Source organism: Hoplias malabaricus, chromosome 10 (assembly GCF_029633855.1).
Source record: "Hoplias malabaricus isolate fHopMal1 chromosome 10, fHopMal1.hap1, whole genome shotgun sequence".
Lineage (NCBI taxonomy): Eukaryota > Metazoa > Chordata > Actinopteri > Characiformes > Erythrinidae > Hoplias > Hoplias malabaricus.
The window spans coordinates 33,750,129-33,770,982 of record NC_089809.1 but is presented as its reverse complement, the minus strand read 5'-3'; the positions used below and the strand labels follow the sequence as shown (position 1 = coordinate 33,770,982).

Genomic DNA, 20,854 nt, shown 5'->3' with positions numbered 1-20,854 from the left:
GTTAAAGAATGTTATCCTCCTGTTATTTTTCCACACTTCTATACACTCTATGACCAAAAGTATATAGACACTAAAGAACACGATTATTCATTATCTGTAAGCGCTTATCCAGTTCAGGGTCACGGTGGGTCCAGAGCCTACCTGGAATCTTTGGGTGCAAGGCAGGAATACACCCTGGAGGGGGTGCCAGTCCTTCACAGGGCAACACACACACTCCATCTACCAACGTGTGTTTTTGGACTGTGGGAGGAAACCCACACGGACACAGGGAGAACACACCAACTCCTCACAGACAGTCACCCAGAGTGGGAATTGAACCAACAACCTCCAGGTCCCTGGAGCTGTGGGACTGAGACACTACCTGCTGCACCACCGTGCCGCCCGATGACACAATTATGCCACTCCTAAAAGCTACAGCTTCCCTTTTTGTGTTGTCATTTCATTTATGCATTATATTTCCGCCTCTTAAAATATGTAGCCAGGTACTTTGCTGTGAAATCATTAGAAATGCTGTGCATAAACACCTTCAGATTAACACATTCATGTTGACTGCTATTTTTGAGTGCAAGGAACAAGAATCACAAGAAATGTAACTAATTATAGTCCTTTAAAAATAATTTTTTAAAACATTGTTCAAAACAAAACTACTTCTTTCATGATGTGATGTTACTTGTTTAGCTTGTTTAACTTGTTTGAAATTGAGCTCTCTGATGGAATTTTATGAGGCAGCGACATTAATGATACATCAATTTCAAACTCAGAACATCTGGAATAGTTTTTTGAATCTGTCATTATCTACATACTTCATCCTTCACAAAGCAAACCCCACAGCAGGCCTCTGAAAAATAAAATAAAATACACAAACACCCTGCATCAGATCATGGTTTAATGTACAAACACATTGATTCATATTCATCAAAACATCCCATCAAGCAAACCTCTACACCCCGGCTTACAACATCTAAACTTTTTTAATATAAAAACACAACTTTAAAGCAGGACTGCAGTTACAGAAGAACTTATAAATATGAGAAACAAATAATAAAAAATAATAAAACAGAGACTTGTCTCCTATAACATCCAGCGATGCAGTCAAACCACTTTTGGATTGTCCTTTCTCATTTCCTTCTGTTTATGGAAATCAACAGACAACTTACGTTATATTTCTGACAATATTTGAGGCACTTCATAAAATCCTTCATCCTTCAGTTTGTGTGTTTCATTTGTTATTGTTTCAAGCATAAATTCTTGAAAACCAAAAAATGTAAGAAGGTCTTTGTGGTAGGATTTTTTTTCCCAGCAGAAATATTCTGAAAAGTAAACTATGGCTCCCTTCCCCGTATCAGGAGCGTAGTTTGTGAAATTCGTTATTAGGTTATAGAGACACCTTTACCATTATTAGTGTTCATAAAGCTTTAAGCAGCTCTTAAAGACAGTCAAACATTCGAGGAGTGCATTACATCTCATCAGCGTGTGCAGGTTTGGTTGTATCTATTCCAGCTCCCCCTGATGAACTGGGCATTAATTCAACAGCCAGTGAATCTGTCCGAGTGTCCGGAAGAGCTGAGCTGTTTCCTTGAAGCCCGTCCTCAATGGCTGTCACCTCCTGTGCGTTGGGGGTGTCCATTATCTGCTGCACTATGTTGGACTCTGTGTCATCTGGATATGGTTGCTGGACATCTGAGGGGAGCACTGGCTCTGAGACTTGTGGCTTGTTATACTCCACGGTTTCTTCAGAGGGCAGCAGTGGTGATGCATCATCATTCAGAATGTTCCTGGAGATTACTGCCACAGCAAAAACAGAAATGAAGCTTTGCAGTTTATGGTAGGTCCTTTTAATCTTAAAATTTTGGAAAATAAATATATTTTACATCAGAATATGTTTCAGAATAATAAAAATATACATTCAGCTAGGCATATCCAAACGCATCCAACTCTGACTTATACTGTAATTTCCTTTGTGTTAAGAGGTGAAGTTCAGACTGACCTCCTGTCGGTACATAACTGTCGTCTGAGGGCTGAGATCTCCAGCTGAAGGGACAGTAACTTGGGAAGAGGATCAAAGCCAAGGAGAAGAGCAAAATCTGTCAAATTACCAAAAGAAAAAGGGTTTCAATTCACTGTAACTGAGTTCTAATCAGTGGCTGTTACGGGTTATAAAAGAGACTGGTTCAGAAATGAGCAACAATACAAGCTGTGAATAGCAGTGATTAGCATTCAGCCTGATCAGTGCAGGACAGTTGCTTGACCATGAACATATTTTGAAAGTACAAAAGTACTGACCATGATGCATGTGCTTGTCTGGGCAGCTTTTGTGGCTGTCTGCTTTACCAGAGTCTGCAGTCTCTGCAGCTGTCCTAACAAAGACCTGCACGCGCGCACACACACACACACACACACAGGGAGAAGACTTCAGTTAATCCTCCTAAAAATGTTCCAAGAAATGTTCTTAAGGTCCCAGTACAGACAGGGAAAAATAATGATGGAGCTGCAGTACAATACAGCAAGAGTTCACTCTTTATTTATTGAATAAATGCTCAAATATAGTCAGTGAAAATGCATTAATTACATTTTACTTTCACCTTGATTTTTCTCCTCGCTGTCAAAGATTTTTGTAGTGTACAAAATCCTTCAGTATTGCCATGTTTTCTCTGTATATTTTAAGTATTTTTTATTAACTCCAGCTTTGGAGAATAAAAGACCCCCCCCCCCCCCACACACACACACACTTATACTTCATGATTTTCCATATGCAGGAGGATTATCTAAATTAATGGTTATCTCTGAATTTGCATGGCGCTGTATATGAAGGTGGAATGTATGTGACTGTGTTACCCACATGTTGTGTTTCTCCAGCTTATCCACTGTTCTCTGTAGCTCTTTGTTCTGAGCTGAACATGCTGCAACCCTATGACAGCCACATTCAGTTTAGTTTTAGGAACGATCCTGTGATCTCAGAATACAATTTAAAAAAGGCTTTCTTCCAATGCTTTGTAAATAGATGAGCCAAAGATGATTAAACAGAACAGAAATGGGTGTAAAACAGAGCTACCTGCTCTCCAGGCCATCGATATACTCCTTTTTCCTGCGGCGGCTGTCCTGGGCGGACTGCTTGTTACGGATTTTGCGTCTCACTTTCTTTAGAATCCTCTCCTCAGCCTGCAGCAATCAGATCAAGCAAACCACAAACAAAACACAAAAATCACATAATAGCAGTTTATTTTGAGCAAAACATTATCATGTGTTAATATTTGGGATAAAATGTGTTACATTATGATAGTAATGCCAAAGTCTACTCAGTTTATCTCTTTGATATAATGTCAGCGCTTTTCATCTCTGAAATCTTTCTAGTGTTTAAACCATTAGTGTTTTTTAATGAAAGTGTTTCAACTCAACAATCATCAGTTTCATAAATCAAGAGAGGCATACAATAATATACCTTTGTTAGTGGTAGGTTGTTTGGGAGGGAGATGCCTTCCTGGTTCAGCAGCTTTTGCTCCTCCTCAGTGAGATTCAGGTCTGGGTAAAGCTAAAACCATCCTCACAGGTTTTAAACAAGGAATTTGAACATTCAAACAATCCCTTAATTTACATATTTATATAAAATTCTATTTACAGTATTTGGCAGAATGACATGAAATTCTAATCATGTTACAGATGAATCCAGAGTCATTGCTAAAAAAAAATCAGGTCCATCAGGGTGGGTTTACATAGGCAGGTGATATTACCCACAAACCCACACTAAAAAAGATGTTAATTATTACTCAGTAATTACTAAGCCATATGTTGATTATTATTATTATTATTATTATTATTTAACTACTATGTAATGTTCAGTATCTAACATGAGACTGATATGCAAGTTACATAGTTATGGGTCAGGAGCTATTATGTATTACAAGACTCACCAGGTCATCTTGCTGTGTATTCTGGGAGCTTTCTGGATGAACATGTTTAACTTTAACAGCAGAAACCAGTGGCAACTCGCTCACAATACATGAATCAGACATCAGCACCTGGGAGCTCCACTCGTCTAATACAAGAACAGAGGGAGATCAGATTTCTGAATTTCACCTTCAGTCATTACTCACACAATATTTCAAGCTCAGAAAAACATATCACCACCAATTTGAAGTGTTTAAATAAAGTTTGGTAAAGAACATGTTGTAAATTTCCATTAACAATCAATTACTTGGAATGTAGTCAAAAATCAGCCAAAAATCTTTGATGTTTAATTTTTAAATCTTTTTCTGAAGTGATGAGATTAATCTACACACTTAAAAATGATGGTTCTTCAATGGTTCCTTAGTAAATAAAATGTTTCAGCAATGAACCTTGAAAACTCAAATAACTTTTGCATGATTCCTGTGAGGAGTTGGTGTGTTCTCCCCGTGTCTGCATGGGTTTCCTCCGGGTGCTCCGGTTTCCTCCCACAGTCCAAAAACACACTTTGGTAGATGGATTGGCGACTCAAAGTGTTCGTAGGTGTGTGTGTTGGCCTGTGAAGGACTGGCGCCCCCTCCAGGGTGTATTCCCGCCTTGCGCCCAATGATTCCAGGTAGGCTGGAATCCAGGAACTGGATAAGCGGTTACAGATAATGAATGAATGAATATTTAATATAGATATTTTATATTTATGTTTGATATTTATGTTGATTCTATTTACAAGTATTATATTCAGTTAATTTAAGGACTATCCACTGCTGATACAGAGAAGGACCTGTTGCCCTGTGAAGGACTAGCGCCCCCTCCAGTGTGTGTTCGCACCTTGCACTCAGTGATAAGCGGTTACAGACAATGCATGAATGCACTGATACGGAACACCCTGACGCAGCTGCACATGAGCGTAAGGTCTCCATGCAACTGGGCACTGGGCTGAGTGTGAGATGGCGCTCAATCTAATAATACCTTTAAACCATGGTTTTTGTGATACAAAACTAATCAACCAATAATGACACCTGTTATCAAAAAGGCTCTCAAGCCTGGAGGCTATCAAATCTTCACTGAAATGTTCTAACATTTAAAGACTTTCTGGTTGCAGCCAAAGGGGATGGGGAGGGCAAACTGATCATTCATGCCAAACGAGCAGGTGACCGCGAACTATTGGCAATATTGGGTAGTAAAACTCAATTCAGCCTGATCTTTTATCATTTCTTTAACAACAGGAACTAGAGAAGCAGAAATGTAAGATATTCATTAAGAGAAACACTGCATGCATTTGACTTGTATTTAATACATTTATATTATCTCTGTAATGCAGCAGAGGGAAAGCAGAGATGTACCGAGCTCTATCGAAATGACGTCGACCTTCTGCTGCTCGTGTGCGCTGGCCCCCAGGCCACTGATATCATACACCACTTGGTAGACAGTGGGTGTAGCCTGGCTGTGACCGGAGTCCATCAGCACAGCAGGACCATCTGAGTAACGGTCATCCGACAAGCCGCTGTCACTCTCAGACAGTGACTGACACAGAGGATCTGAGGCATAAACTTCATTTGGATTTATGGCCTGCAGCATGTCCTCAGACTCACTGTCATTAAAATTTTGCTGGATATAAAAGATACCAAACCAGAGTTAATTATGCTAATAATAACAGTGTTTAATTATCATAACACTGTATATTGTATATATTGTAACAGTAAAAAAATAAAAAATAAAAAATGCAAAACTGAAACAAATAATTACCACACCACCCTCCCCCCACCGCATGAATTTTAACTTTTATTTTCTGTGAGATTTAATTCCTAGTGATTTTTCAATAGTCCTACTGAACTTATGAGATTGATTATAAATATTCAGACAATGAAAAAATAAAAAAGTAAAAGTAAAAGTAAAGTGTCTTTGTTACTCACGCTGTGCGGCTGGACGACCCATTCCTCTGAGTTAGTGTATACAGACTGTTGACAAGAATCAGCCAAAACTAGTCCGACCTCTAAAGGCCCATCCTCTTCACTCTGTCTCAGAAAGAGACTGCTCTCTTTACCCTCCTGTAACAAACACAGTAGACAAACAGAATTCTTATTTAACACATTTTCATGACAACATTTTTATCTAGGAATAAGATAAGATTATGGTAGACTAAGTTTTTCTGAGTTTAGATAGCCTCTCTATCTCAGGTCCAACAGGAAGGTAAGGTGTATTCTGTAAGGACTTGTGGGTGGGGGTGGGGGTGTTGAAATAGAGTGACACTCTCTCTTTCTACTCCTTGAAAATGTACAAAAGAAAACAGACATGCAACAAGTAAAAATCAATTATTTAAAAGACAACCATTAATCAGAGCATTAATTAACACAATGAACCCTCAGTTTATTACTGGGTACATTTTAAAGGGACCGTATTTTTTTACTTTAATATTACAGCTACCAAACCATTGTGATGCTTAACTGACCTATAATATAGAGAACAGAGCCTCTTTCTTTGCTTCTCCAGGATCTGCACTGCAGAAACTGTACTATGTAACTGTTGGAGAAGGGCTGCAAATCACCCCCTCCTGTCCCATACCCTTGCTTTCAGGACAGTGCTATAAAAGTGAATTATACCCTGTATCTGCAGGAAAGCCCAAGAGTCAAAATACCAAACCTTACCTAGTGTTTCCTTAAAGGGCCCAGCTCATAGAACATCAAACAATCTTTTCCTTCTTATATACATTTTTGTAGTATTTATATAGAATAAATAAAGTTATAGAGTCCATATTGATTAAATTCTTAGGTCCATGGTGATCACAAATGAAAATAAACAATAAACAGCACAAATTCCTGTTTTGAATTTGTTGTTTTTTGATGCCATGACAAACAGTCTGTTTTTTTTGTAAGGGATAAAAAAGGAAGATAAACCATGACTGCCTACTTCTACCGTGCACAGTTATTACAGTTATTATTACTATAATACAAGAGTTAGCAGTCATCACAACAAGGGGAAGAATATTTGTAATCTCACACATTGCCAAGGTATCACCAATATTCTCAGAAACATTTTGATATGCTTTTCCTCATCATAAACACATTTACTAAAATGTTAGAGTAGCAAACTCTTATTTCTTTCACACACTAGCATGCAAGACCTGTAGTTGACAGCAAATCACTAAAAACTCTTCCCTGTTCATTGGAATTGCAGATTAAGGAGGTATCTCCAAGACCAATCTTTAATGTCTTAAAGGTGTCAGGTGTAATGCTACACCTCCGCCTCAATTCTGAATGCGCAGAGCTACGAATGTGTAATTAGTCCCCACCTCTCTCTCCACCCACCCTTCAACGTTTGTCTGTAGCTCGAATGATCCGTCTTTGCCAGTTGATGTTCCTTTGGTTTAAGATTTAAGAAACTCTGGCTCTTTTTATCTTCCTCTTTGAGACTACTGAAACGCTCCAGTTTAAAAGTAGATAACTTAGTGGCCTTGGTGTTGACTACGTATGTTACACAGAACACAGTATTTTATAGTATAAACAACACCCCACAATTGTAAACAAGATAAGATTATGTTTTAATTGGAAGGGGTCTTTAATATGTTGACCTATATCTTTGTTTTCCATCAGGTTTTCAACAGGTTCTAACTGAAATGTCCCTGTAGTTTTAAGAAGTGCAGCTATTCTGCTCCTGTCAGAGGAGGATATTACATCCTGGAAGGTGCATGGAGCAAATTCCTGTCCAAATTTTCAACCTCGCACAGATTAATGGGAAATCAAGCTAAAGAAAATCCACTCTTTACTGAAATAAACCCACTCTGTCTTTTAGATACGTGTTTATCCATTTCTGTTCATTTTAACTTCAACTAGAATTTCATATAAAAGCAAAACCTCAGTCAGTAACTATATTTCTCTCCCTCTTTCTCCATCGTTCTGCTCTTTTTCTCTCTCACCGCTTCAGTGTGTCCAGCAGACCCACACAGAATGTCCGTGTCCCTCATTTCTGCTGTATAAATTTCTCCAGTTTAAGGGCAGAGGTGTTTTTGTTCCGGATAAATCCACATCCGTGTTGAGCAAGAGCAAAACTCTCTGATTAACTAACACACACTCACGCACTACAGGACATTCACCCTCCCCCGCATCTCTGTGGAGAACCCGCTCAGACCCATCCACATAGTTTATACATCAGCACAACATCAAATACAGGCAACACGCTACACACTGACCGCTGATTGGTCTAAACCCCAACACTGACAAATCGGGAGGCTCGATGATTCCCAGAAGACGTCATGTGATCACATGTCCCAAAAGTATTCGGTAGTGAATTTGGCTGTTTACACACTATAGTTAAAGCTAGAGTTGGCCATTTATTTAAAAAGATTTTTTTCTTTAGAAGCATAATACAAAATAAATTCCTTAATTTGGATGACTTCAGGGTTGTAAACTATTCTGCCTGTCTATCTGTCTCAGCACGCAATCATATGTGCCCATATGTAATTCTTTATTCTACTTCGGTAACACACATTAAGGAGGGAGTTTGTCAGTTTGTCAGCTGCAGGGCTGGGTTTCAGACATGGTCATATGAATCACTCGGGTATTAGTACCATCTTTGTTCAACATATAGACCTCTGACCTTAGACGCTCTGACACCGTTGTGGGGTGGGTGTATCAGGAATGGACAGGAGGTTTAATACATGGAGGTGTTATCAGAAGGTAACAAACTCAGACCTCCCATGTGCAGTGTTAAAATAGGACAGCACTGTCTTTCATTTCTTTAGAAACAGATCTGGTCTATGTCAATCTGGACATTTTACCCATCATTTGTTGCTAATGCCTGCTGTGGACTGGGGCAAGAGCATCAACAAGAGGGTTATGAACAAACCAGAGAAACAGATCAGGAAAGCTAGCTTTCTAGAAGTCACTGGTCACAATGAATGTCAGTGAAATTGACTCTCAGTAAGCAACTCACCATTATGAACAATGTGTCACACCCTCTGTAAATACAGAGTAATACAGGAAATATAGAGATGTGCTGTGCTAAAGAGTCTCCTTACTGCAGGGACACTACTGATCTCCTGGTGTCTAAACTGTGCACTCATTTACACTGTGTTGGAGTTTACCTTACCTGCTACTGTTATAATATTTCAACTTTATTTCTTCTCTCTAGATCTGTGGTTCTCAATTCTGGTTCTGGTGGGCCACTATTCTGCATGCTGTAGCTTTCTCCTCACTTAATTTGCATCAGGTGTGTTGAGAGCAGAGGAATTTCTTAAATGAGAATCACTGCTTTAAACTGACTGCAGTGATCACTGCAGCTCCCAGTAATAATTTATTTATTGACAGTTTTACTACCTCAAATCATTATTAGTGCAATTAATATTAATGAAGCTCTTGTAAATGTAAATATTTAATATACCTCACTATATCACTTTGTTTACTTTATATTAAAACTGCTCCTGTAAACCCCCCACCCTTTTTATCCTGATTAATGTACATCTGCTCTTCTGTAATATTTATATTACTGTAATGCTCCAATTTAATTCAGGATCAATTTTACCTACGCACCTCTGACACATACTACATTTGTCCAGATATTATACAGTGACATTATACAGTTTAAAGACTAGGAAAGCCCCTTTAGACGACAAATCTTCATTGGAGCAGGTATTTAAACCATAAACCTAGTTTGTGACAAAACTTTACCAAGTAACAGACATTTTCTGAAAAAATAAAAGTAAAAATAGGAAAGTGATGACATTGTTAAATTTTTGCAAGTGGACCTTTTGCCCATTCTGGCTTGATACAAGACTTCAGCTCAACACTCTGTGGTTATCATTGCCTAATTTGCCGATTCATGATGCCTCACACGAGACAGATCTGCAAGCTTTTCAGTCAAGCACATGCACTCTGTGTCTTTGAAGATGTATTGTTGTAACATGAACAGAATAAAGCCTTGCATTGTCTCACTGAAATAAACATAGATTTCCTATGACAAGTAATCATCTTGACAGCAGCACATGTCTGCTTCACTAGGGTGACCAGATCTGAGATGGTGAGGGGGGGGGTTAACGAAAAGGTTATCAACCAATAACGGTAGCTCTACAGTCAGACCGTCCAATCCGAAGATTGTAGGCTACTTCACCACGTCCCCTTCTCACTCAAGCAAACCAATCGGAGTAGGGGAGTGCGGGACTAGTTTGTAAACAAAACGCTTCTCGAAATTCTAGGTAAGCTCTAGATTTTACGATTGTAAAATTCCGCCTGGACTTTTTTTTTAAAGTCTAAAAAAGAGGACATGTCCGGGTAAAAGGGGACGTCTGGTCACCATAGCTTCACCCTCCATAGCACGAGCTTTGATCCAAAGAACAGAGAATCCATACCCTACATGAATTGGTATAACTTCAGTATATTTTCTGAATCATTTCACAATTTTATGGTATCACGGTGGCACTGCAGGTAGTGTCACAATCACACAGCTCCAGGATCCTGCGGTTGTGGGTTTGAGCCCCACTCTGAGTGACTGTCTGTGAGGAGTTTCATCTGCTTATAGTGTAATGCTTCAAAACAGTGACCTGAATTTTCTATAAATATTTCATTCACACTTTGCCCCTGTCCCAGTGTTCTATATATATGATGTTCAGGCATCATATATATATATATATATATATATATATATATATATATATATATATATATATATATATATATATATATTTTCTCTTGCTCTCATGGGAGGCGGTTGCATTTTCTCCCTCTCCGCTCCTTATCTTTCCTGCTTGGCTTCTCTGATCTTGTCTTGTCCACCCTCAGAGACTCTCTTTGCACCACTCTTCGAATTAAAATTAGAAATGGAATTGATCAACTGGTCTCTCAACGCTACTGACACCATCTTCTCAATGAGAAGCTTCAGCTTGGGGGAGCCCACCTGCCCTGATGGAACGATGCCGGCTGGATATGCCATGGATGGATGGGAGAGGTGGCGCGTGGTGTGTCTGGTGCCTCTTTCCATTGAGGACATTGAAGACGTATACCTACTCGGACTTATGACCATGGGCTTTCTGCTGATTGGATTAGGCAGTGCCCTGGTTTATTGGGAAATTAAAAGAGTTGAGTCAGTTGTAAACAGTCCAAGGAAACTGACCAACATAATTGGTGGGATGGGCAGAGCCGTTGGCACACAGACTGGGACTGTGAGTAGAAGCTTGGATTCCATCATGGAGCAACTAACGGCTTTGAACTCCAAGATTGAACGTTTGGAAGACCAGAGCAAAAATGGAACTTTGAATCAGAGGGACTATTAGCTCAAAAATTAGCTTCGGGTCTCTGATTCTAACAAACTGTATTTATCTGTTTTGGCTGCCCCAGCTATCAGCGGCCTTGAGCTGCTGATAGTCAAACTCCCCCAGAGGAATGGTTGCTATGGAAATCTAGCCTTCCTCCCTTGTGAACTGCGGGCTCAAGGACAAGTGATTGGTACTCTATTCTGCGGACTTTCTCACAGACTGAACCTTGCCCCCCCACCCACCCACCCACCCATGAACACGCCCCCTACTGCTTCCTGCCCACGTAACTGAAACTATCTGTGTATGTATTGCTTGTGTTCTGTATGTGTTTTTTTTCAAGATCACACACTGTGCTTCTTAAGGCACAGTCTGGGACCTTCTTTTTTTTTTACCATCACTTCCCCGATGTAAGTCCTGCTGTTTCTTCTAACTGTACGATGGCGCGGGTAAGCAGGCCAATTTCCCTGCAATGTTGTGCTTGTATAACTTTGTATGTGACAATAAGTATTATATCTACCTATCTATCTATCTATCTATCTATCTATCTATCTATCTATCTATCATATTCAAAAATTCTTTATGTTTACAAATCCAAATCAAGTTGTTCAGTAAAAATATTGGTAATTTTGTGTTTCTGCATTTGTCAGTTAAATAAAGGATCATAATAAAGAGAATAATGATTAAAATACCAAACTCTTGTGTATATTATAGTTTTTAAATGTCCAAATTTTGGAAATGTGGTCTGTATATAGGGGAAGATGGTCCCACATGTACTTGTACACTGTGTATTAACCCGAGGACATCCTAGAATATACAGAGCAATAACAGTCCATATATGGAATTTAATGTTTCTTTTTTACAGCTTTTAGATGAAACTAAAATATAGCTCCTTTTTTTGATGTCATAATTTTTTTTACATAAAAACAAAATTTTTAGAGACATTTAAATATAATATTTAATTATTCAAAATAAGTTTGTACATATTAATACATTTTAATTTAAGCTCTGTTACACCGGTTTGCCAAAGTATATGCCTGCATGACTGCCTGTTGTTTCCCAGGACAAAAAAAAATACACACACACAAACAAACAAACAAGCAAACAAAAAACATATTAATCAACAGTTAGTAATTACTGGCAGACCGGCAAGATACACAACTGAAGCAAAACACTATCCAGAAATTTCAGTGTCCAAATGTTCCAATAAACTTCACTACATTACTTCATTAGTTAACCAGAGGAAATTCTGTCGTTCCCTAGAAAGTCGTCCACTAATTAGGGCACTTAGTGTTGATCTGAGACGCGCCCTCTCGCCCCGCCCCCTTCTTCCCGGAGTCCGTGAGTCACTTTCCCGTTAGAGGAACAAAAGCAGAAAGTTGGAGAACTCATCCACGAGCAGCACCAGGACGTCCCATTCAGGAAGGGCTCCATTCCCTCTGAACCACACAGGTACAGCTTTAAATATAATATTCGCCCAAGCAAAGCCTGCGGAATATGCTGTAGTTGGTATATGTGCTGTTTTTAATTGGTACTCGTAATATTAGCGAATATTGTGATACTGAAATGAGAAAAACAATGAATTGTCGTTAATTTTGGAACATGTTATTTGTTAAAATAGAAATGGGAAAACAAATTACGCATATCTAGTGTAATTTACGTAATCTATCTTGTCTTCATCATGTTGTGTTCAGCTGCTGTCTGTATTCGATATTCATCTGTCCCTAACGGTTTATATTGGATTGTTTTTACTGTTTGTAAAGTGTTGTGGTCTGGTTTTTGTTACGTTAACGGTCACTAGAGTGTTTCCATAGATATAGCTACATTTCATTATCAACTTTAACCCATTTTCAGTATGCATCCTAATTAATAGGTTTAAACTAAAATATTAAGAGTGGCTAGATATTTAATTGAGCCCTGACTGACTCTTACATATTATGCCTGTTTTGTATTGCTGTATTTCTAGGTCTATACTCCAGTCCTTCACTTGAGAGAAATGGCAGCATCGTGGGCTGTATGCAAGTTTCAGTGACTGTGACAATGTCTGCCTCAATAAAAATGACACCTGCTCAGCTGCCCCCCTCAGACTCATTAGGTTTAGACCAGGAGGTGGGCTCTGTAATTCTGTTCTTTTCCTCGACTCTGCTGTTTGCATTTACTCCACTTTGGCTACTGAAAGGGACAGGAAGATGTGGCATATATTCAGGTAAGCTTAAATATATTACATCCCCTGAGAACATCTCCTTGTAATTTGTGGACTCTTGCATGTTGAGATGCACTCATTATGGAGAAAGGCATTTAGCTGTACACACACAGCTTGTATAAACCCCACAGAAAAACATGGAATTTAAATTCTTTCTGAGCATTTAAGTTCAACTAGAAAAAATGTTAGCCAAAAGTTAATAATAAAGGACACTGGCTTGTAATGTAATCCTGCTACAAAAAGGTGTAAAGAGGAAAAATACACAGGCAGTTCCAAATATTATGACCACCTCCTTGTTTGGACGCTCACTCTCCTTTCTCTCAGCTCTTCTGTCCATACAGGAGCACCATCTACAGTTTTTGTGGTGGAACATTCTCAGAGCTGCGCTGACACTGATGTGGTGGTGCTGTGATGGTGTGTGTTATGCTGGTACGAGGGGATGAAAGCCACCAGTGTTGCTGGGCTTTAAAGCCCTCAGTGTCACTGAGAATACGCCTACATACAAAAATATCCAGTGATCCAGTGAAGAAGGGCTAGAGAACAACCAACACAACCTGTGTCACAATAGATGAGCTACTGTCTCTGATCTTTCATCTACAAAGTGGATCAAAAACGTAGTTGTGTCTAACAGACACGTGTTTAAAAAATCCAGAAGCACTGCTGTGTCTGATCCACTTATAGCAGCGCAACACACCAGCACCATGTCACTGTCACTGCAGTGCTGAGAATTATCACCCCCACAAATCCTGCTTTGTGGTGGTTCTGTGGGGGTCCTGGTCATTAAAGAACAGGATGAAAGGGAACTAAGTATGTCTGCAGAGCAACAAATAGACTACAGTCTGTAATTGTAGAACTACACTGTGCGCCTACATGGAAAGTGGAGCTGATAAAATGGTCAGTGCACAGCAAGGAGTTCAACAAGTTTTCACTGAATGAAAGTTTATATTTTAAAAAATGTTTATTTGATGTAAATAGCTGGGAATGGATTCTGAATACCCATAGGAGTCCTAATTTTGGCTCAATAAATAATGGCCACATGGTACGACGTCCGGGAACAGTCCATACACAAGGTCATTCACGGTTTGTGGAGATCATGACTCACAAATTATTTATCAAATATTTTGAATTATAGGGGGCTTTGTTTTCTTTGTGCATGTGACCCAAGATTATTAGTTACATATCTGCAAATTATTAATTTTTTTAAACAAAATTAGACATCTGTTTTACTTGTCACTAGTTATTGTCTGTAATAATAAGGGGCAGCCATGGCCTAAAGATTGTAGAAGTGAACTTGGGACGGGAAAGTTGCTCATTCAGTTTCCATGACCGGCAGGAAAATTGGGGGTTTGGAGTGAAAGAACAGCACTTTCCTCCTCCCTCAGTCCATGGCTGAGGTGCCCTTGTACAAATCACCCCCAACTGTTTCCCAGGAGTCAGGAATGGCTACCCACCACTCCGGCTGTGTGTTAATTACCTCTAGTGCACCAGTGAGTGTGTGTGTGTGTGTGTTCACTGCTGTTAATGGGTTAAATACGGAAGAAGCTTTTTGTTGTACATTGTACAATGACAAATAATAGCACATTTATCATTTTAATCAGTAACTATTAAAATATTCTTTGAATCGGGTGCCTTTTGATTCAAGATGCCTGTAATCTCTTTGGTCAAAATCCAGCGAAGTCCTGAGTGATCATTGTATTTCACAAGTTTAAAATCTGTTGAAATTGTCAATAAACACTGACAGTAATATAAAACTTGTCTGGTGATAAAAGTATAAACTGATTGTAAAGTGTTGGGCCTTTTGAATAAAAGTGTTGGAATTTGAATAAAATCAATAATGAGAATGTCATATTTCAAAACAGCTAGTTAGTTTTTTTTAACCACTTTAAAAACAGTGGGTGTAAAAGTGTGTTCTCTCACTCTCTCCTGTGCTGTGAAGAGAGTCGAAACAGAACACTGGATCTGCTTGGTTGCTGCACTGCAGGGGTGTTTCTGGCCAATTTTTCCCTGAATATGGTGCCCAGCTACCTGGCAGAAATGACTGAGACATTCAGTGGCCTGGGAGTAACAGTAAGTTACACTGAAAAACATTTATTGTGCTTTTCTGAAAACCCTTCTAATCATTTGAATTGAAATGGTACTGTATTCCAGTTTCATTGTATAATTAGGAAATGTAAAAATGTCAGTATCTAGTGTGCTATAATGTACTCTTGTATCTACACTATGTAATAAGATACTGATTGTGGAATGAACTGCATTCTTGCTTCCTCCTCTGTCCACAGCTTCGTTTCCCTGTTCCTGAGTTCATCCTGGCCATAGGTTTCCTCTTACTGTTAATCATCGAGCAGGTGATTCTGGCCCTTGGAGAACAGTCAGGGAACCACACACCTGAAAAAAAAGCTCTGTTGGTGGGCTCCTGTGTCCAGCCACACTTATGGCCACAGGGGTGCAGAGGGAAAGGCTCTGGGGTACATGCTGAAGTCAGCCCCCTCTCCACTGTCCGAGTTTTTGTCCTGGTTTTCTCATTGTCTCTGTGCTCAGTTTTTGAGGGTCTGGCAGTAGGTCTGCAGGAGGCTAGTGGTCAGGGCCTGGACTTCCATTTGGCCTTGCTTCTTCATAAAGGGTTGACTGCTTTCAGTGTAGCAGTCAGACTCACACAGAACCAGCTGAGGAGGGCTGCAGTGACCGCCTGCCTGCTGTTCTTCTCTGCCACATGTCCACTAGGAGTGGTTCTGGGTATCAGCTTCAAACATAGTCATACCCTCCCTCAGTACCAGCTGGCATGCTCTACTCTCCAGGGTTTGGCTGCAGGGGCCTTCATCTACGTCATTTTAATGGAGGTGCTGCCTCATGCCCTGAGCTCCAGTGGTCAGCGGATCTCCAAGATCACTTTACTACTCACAGGTTTCACTACTGTTACTGTACTCCTGCTGACTAAAATCTGAAGTGAATCAGAAACTAATGCAACCAAACAATGTAAATAGTTTGCTGTTTTAGCTTGTCTGTAGAAATGCAAACAAATGTTTGACAGTTATTGCACTTATGTCGCTTTTCCACGGCATGGGCCCAGCTCTAATCAACTCAATTCTACACGGCTCGGCACACATGAAGCTTGTCGCTTTTCCATTGGCAGGGAAATGGACCTGGTGACATTGCAAAACCCTGTCTCTAACAGGAATCACTGGCTTTTTAAAAACCAAAACAATGGCAGCGGAAAAGTTTGGCGCTGTTTACTCATCATGTATTCGCGTGTTGTTTCTGTTCTTTGGGCTGAAAGTGGCTCAAGGAGCATATAAACCTCTTCAAAACACATCGAGGTAAATGTACGAGCTGCTGTTGTGAATCCGATAGAAATAAATGTGAAAGCTGCTGTTATTTAAGAGAATTTACAAGCAGCGAATTTGTGCTGGATTTGAATGAGCTCTGCATTTCGTGGTGATTAACATAGCTCTGGCCAATCAGCGCTCTGCAGGGTTTACACATCACCATTTAGTACCTACTAAGCATGGTTGGAACTCCGGGGGAGCTGGGACTGAAAGCCTACCCGGTTCCAGGGACCAGGTACCAGATTTGGCCAGTGTAAAAGCAAAAGAGCCGTGCAGAATCGAGTAGAGTCGTGTAGGTTCTATGTAGTGGAGCGCCGTTGGCGATGTTACTAAAGTAGAGAATATGTTTTATTAACAAAAAAGGTAATACGGCCAAAAATGTATCACACTATATTTTTCATATAACTAATTATTGATCATTGTTATATTTATCTCATTATTTCTGAATAGCATTTTGAAGCCTTAATTAAACAAATGCATATTTATGGTTTGATATTCAAAACTCATTATTTGCTTGTTACATATTTAGAAAGGTTTTCCCTCAAACTCAAGATTTTTTCCACAACTTGTCAACAACAATTTAACTTTAAAGGATAATGACTAGAATACTGCTGCTAACACTGGACTTACAAGAGTTATTTCACTGTAAATTTCCTATCCGTGCATTATTCATGTGAAAAGACCTACTGATTTCATATTGTTTTAACCCCTTGTATCTTAGTGACATAATAATATGTAGAATATTTTGGCATCACAGCCTGAAACCTAACTTGAGCAAGGTTTCCAGTTTCTTCAGGACCACTATTTTATGTTTTAAGCCTGGAACATATCTGGAGTGAATACAAATATGTGGTAAAATATTTCTATTTGACTTTGAAGTGCAAATAAACGCATGAGTACCTTTAAATTATATATATATATATATATATATATATATATATATATATATATATACACACACACACACACAAACACCCGTCATTTTAGTGTAGGAGGTTTCATGGCTAAATTGGAGCAGCCTGGTGACCAATCTTCATTAATTGCACATTGCACCAGTAAGACCATGTGCCTCTAATGGTTCAAACATTGTATCCTGAAGGCGGTGCCATGTATCAGGATGACAATGCACCAATACACACAGCAAGACTGGTGAAAGATTGGTTTGATGACCATGAAAGTGAAGTTGAACATCTCCCATGGCCTGCACAGTCACCAGATCTAAATATTATTGAGCCACTTTGGGGTGTTTTGGAGGAGCGAGTCAGGAAACGTTTTCCTACACCAGCATCACGTAGAGACCTGGCCACTATCCTTCTTCCACTATTCTTTTTTTTTTTCTTGTTTTTTATAACACCATTTTATCTCTTTGATATGCTACATGACCACCTTTCCATTGGAAAAACCTGCCCTTGCTCCAATATGGCAACTTTTAAGATGGCAGCCGTGTTTCGAACCCCTCACCCATTACTTGCTGGGTTATTCAGATAAAAGTGTGTCCTGCAACTTTTGACTCACATTGTATACATTGATCGGTCATAACATTACTCCTTGTTTCTATACACACACACACACACACTCACCATTCTCTCAGTTCCACTGACCATACAGGTGCACTTTGTAGTTCTACAATTACAGACTGGGGTCCATCTGTTGCTCTGTATATAACTGTTTGTTCCCTTTCTGCAAAAATACAGAAAATAATGATGGACTAGGATCTTCACCTCAAAAAAAAAAAAAAAAAAACTCACAAAGGCATGACAATGGCATCAGTCTGGGGGCAACAATAATAGTGCTGGAAGCATCAATGCACTCTATTCATCCTGAGATTTAACTTGGGAATATGACCAATTAAACTTATTCAGAGAATGCGTTCAGGTTCTCATGATACAAACTTATATATATACAAAATACAATATATACAAAGGATTTGTTATAATGTGCTTAGCATGTGAAGAGCACATATCTATATCGGTAGAGTCCATTTAGATACCTCTATCCACACATTGCTAAAAGCTAGTGAGCTAGTAGCACAAGAATGGCAGGTAAAGTTTCACTGATTCCTACCAGTGCTTGCACAGTTAAAAACAAAGTTTTTAGTGCTATATAGACTGATGTATGTAAACGATCTCTAATTTGCTGGATGTTATCTGCATCACACAAGGCTAGCCATAAATATTATGTTATGCAGGATTCCTCACAGTAGTGGTGAAGTTCTGTATGAGTCTGTTCTAGTTTTGTGTTACAATTCTTGCCAAACCGGACATCTATGAATTTTCTATATTTTGGTTGTTTTGCTTGGACCAGATGCCAGGTTCCTGTCCTCATTAGTGGACGATGAAAAGACTTAAAACTCAGTTGAAAGAAGGTCTCACACTTTTGTTTCTACAGTGCATTTACCTATATCTGTAGTGAAGTTCAGGTGTTTGTGCCTTGGGTCAAGAAAAGATGCCATGTATGGGACATTATGAGCACTATGAACATTACCAGCTGCTTCTTTCGTGAAGCCACTCTGTGCTTAAACAGAAATACCGTTGATGACTTGCCTTGTGTTACCTTGAGGTGTCTTGAGAGAAGAGTGGTTGTGACTGGGTATAACATCGAGACAAATACTCCAGATTCTCCACACAGTGGTGTGGTAGCATATTTTAGCGAGTGCAAAACATGTATTAGCTCTTCCATGGCGCTCCATCTATCATCAGCCAGTTCAAGACTCCGTGCATCAGGGAGTTTGGTGAAAGCTCTGTCGGACAGGACAGCAGATATCACCAATCTCTTCTCAAGCAGTCGCACAAACATGTCATGAATAGTATTCCACTTTGCCTGACAGTACTCAAGGAGTTTGTGCTCTGGCAAGTGCTAAAGTTGTTGTTTCTCTTTCAGAGCTTGTGTTGCAGTAGTATTGTCATCAAAATGTGCAACAATGTGACTAGCAGAGACCACAATCTACATGATAACACTTTTTAGCTTCAAACCTTCACCTATGGCAAGCTGGAGTTAATATATAAAATGTGGGTTTGTGTCCCATACATGTTGGCTATCAGCATACTGCTAGTCCCATCATGCCCATATGCAGTCACTTTATCTTTTAGGCCCCCATCTCTCAGCCTCCTTCTACATGTTATTCTCACAGTGCCCTCTGCTGGAGCATAGAGATAATACTTTTTTTTTCTTTTTTGTTTTTAATATATGAGAGGACAATTTAATGGTGAAAAATCATGTTTCTGTATATCCAGTTATCTAAAGTTGCTAATTGGTTACCAAACCAAAAGTGATTGACTAAGCCATTAATCATGTTCATCACTAATTAATAACAAACGTTGCTCGCTCACCTGTATTGGCCTGTTCACATTATTCCTCTGATTCCTCTATAGATATGTCATGACTGATTTCCTCTGCATAAACTAACAAATCTAGAAAAGAGCCATTGTTTTTCAGGGCCTGGTTTACTGAAGTGTAGTACACGGACCCCTTATGGAGCGACGTGTTCGTTCATTCATGTATTCATTGTCTTCAACCGTTTGCCCAGTTAAGGGTCGCAATGGGTCTGGACTTTGCCCGGAATCAGTAAAAAGTCATTTGAAGACTTAGTTTCTTTTTAAAGTTATTCTCTCGTGAATGTCTGGTGCAAATCCAACGCTGAGCCAAATTTATTACCGGGTTTTCTCAGATATCTGAAGCCTAATGTGGAGGAATGTCCAGTTATTTTATTTGCTAGGCTTAACTCTTGGCTTAATTTATCTGAATAACTACTTTAGGACATGGACACCAGGGAAGGCGAGTTTATAGAGCGAGTGACTGGGGCGTGGAGTTACACACCGCAATCCCACTCGAATGAATGGAATTCTAATGTCCCTAAAATTCACAAATACAAGAGCGTGTGTTTCACTGCTCCGTTTCTGATCTGTTCGCTCTCTGCTCCTCTTCCTCTGGTTTTGTTCAGAACACTTTAAATCGCGGTTCAACAAAATTACAACACGAATATTGACAACATTTAAACCTCCTAAGTCTCCTACAGCCTGGGGGTCTTTTTGGCTAAATACGTGTTTATCGCCCCCCGGCGGTTGGGAGAATTCACTAGTATCCAAATGCTATCAACAGAGAGTTACCACCGGTCATGTATAAAAGTCTTCCTCAAACTGGTACGTGTAC

General features: G+C 39.5%; 2 protein-coding genes across 4 annotated transcripts; one reads left to right on the top strand and one right to left on the bottom strand.

The window, feature by feature from the left end:
- Window positions 1-903: 903 nt before the first annotated feature.
- Window positions 904-20,605, bottom strand: creb3l4 (cAMP responsive element binding protein 3-like 4). Of its 2 annotated transcripts, none has more exons than XM_066683654.1 (10): window positions 20,035-20,605; window positions 5,853-5,987; window positions 5,283-5,547; window positions 3,909-4,033; window positions 3,440-3,529; window positions 3,053-3,159; window positions 2,840-2,908; window positions 2,284-2,368; window positions 1,988-2,084; window positions 904-1,785 (listed from the first exon to the last, which is right to left on the bottom strand). In XM_066683654.1, exons 3-10 carry the CDS (start codon window positions 5,515-5,517, stop codon window positions 1,457-1,459), a joined length of 1,137 nt encoding a protein of 378 aa, XP_066539751.1. In that variant the 5' UTR covers window positions 5,518-5,547; window positions 5,853-5,987; window positions 20,035-20,605; the 3' UTR covers window positions 904-1,456. The 2 variants fall into 2 exon arrangements, with proteins under 2 accessions (XP_066539751.1, XP_066539750.1); XM_066683653.1 differs by lacking the exon at window positions 20,035-20,605 and adding an exon at window positions 7,853-8,033.
- On the top strand, window positions 11,494-17,190 carry LOC136708821 (zinc transporter ZIP1-like). 2 transcript variants are annotated; one of them, XM_066683656.1, is made up of 5 exons: window positions 11,494-11,628; window positions 12,443-12,631; window positions 13,146-13,385; window positions 15,319-15,449; window positions 15,662-17,190. In XM_066683656.1, exons 3-5 carry the CDS (start codon window positions 13,196-13,198, stop codon window positions 16,322-16,324), a joined length of 984 nt encoding a protein of 327 aa, XP_066539753.1. In that variant the 5' UTR covers window positions 11,494-11,628; window positions 12,443-12,631; window positions 13,146-13,195; the 3' UTR covers window positions 16,325-17,190. The 2 variants fall into 2 exon arrangements, with proteins under 2 accessions (XP_066539753.1, XP_066539754.1); XM_066683657.1 differs by having other exon boundaries at window positions 11,520-11,589.
- Window positions 20,606-20,854: the final 249 nt, after the last annotated feature.

Coding starts and splice junctions, on each gene's coding strand:
- LOC136708821 (XM_066683656.1), top strand. CDS start 13,196: ATGCAAGTTTCAGTGACTGTGACAATGTCTGCCTCAATAAAAATGACA. Junction 13,386..15,318: donor AAGATGTGGCATATATTCAG/GTAAGCTTAAAT, acceptor TGTGCTGTGAAG/AGAGTCGAAACAGAACACTG. Junction 15,450..15,661: donor TCAGTGGCCTGGGAGTAACA/GTAAGTTACACT, acceptor CTCTGTCCACAG/CTTCGTTTCCCTGTTCCTGA.
- creb3l4 (XM_066683653.1), bottom strand. CDS start 7,900: ATGAGGGACACGGACATTCTGTGTGGGTCTGCTGGACACACTGAAGCG. Junction 2,369..2,839: donor AAGCTGGAGAAACACAACAT/GTGGGTAACACA, acceptor GCGCGCGTGCAG/GTCTTTGTTAGGACAGCTGC. Junction 1,786..1,987: donor CAGTTATGTACCGACAGGAG/GTCAGTCTGAAC, acceptor TTGCTGTGGCAG/TAATCTCCAGGAACATTCTG.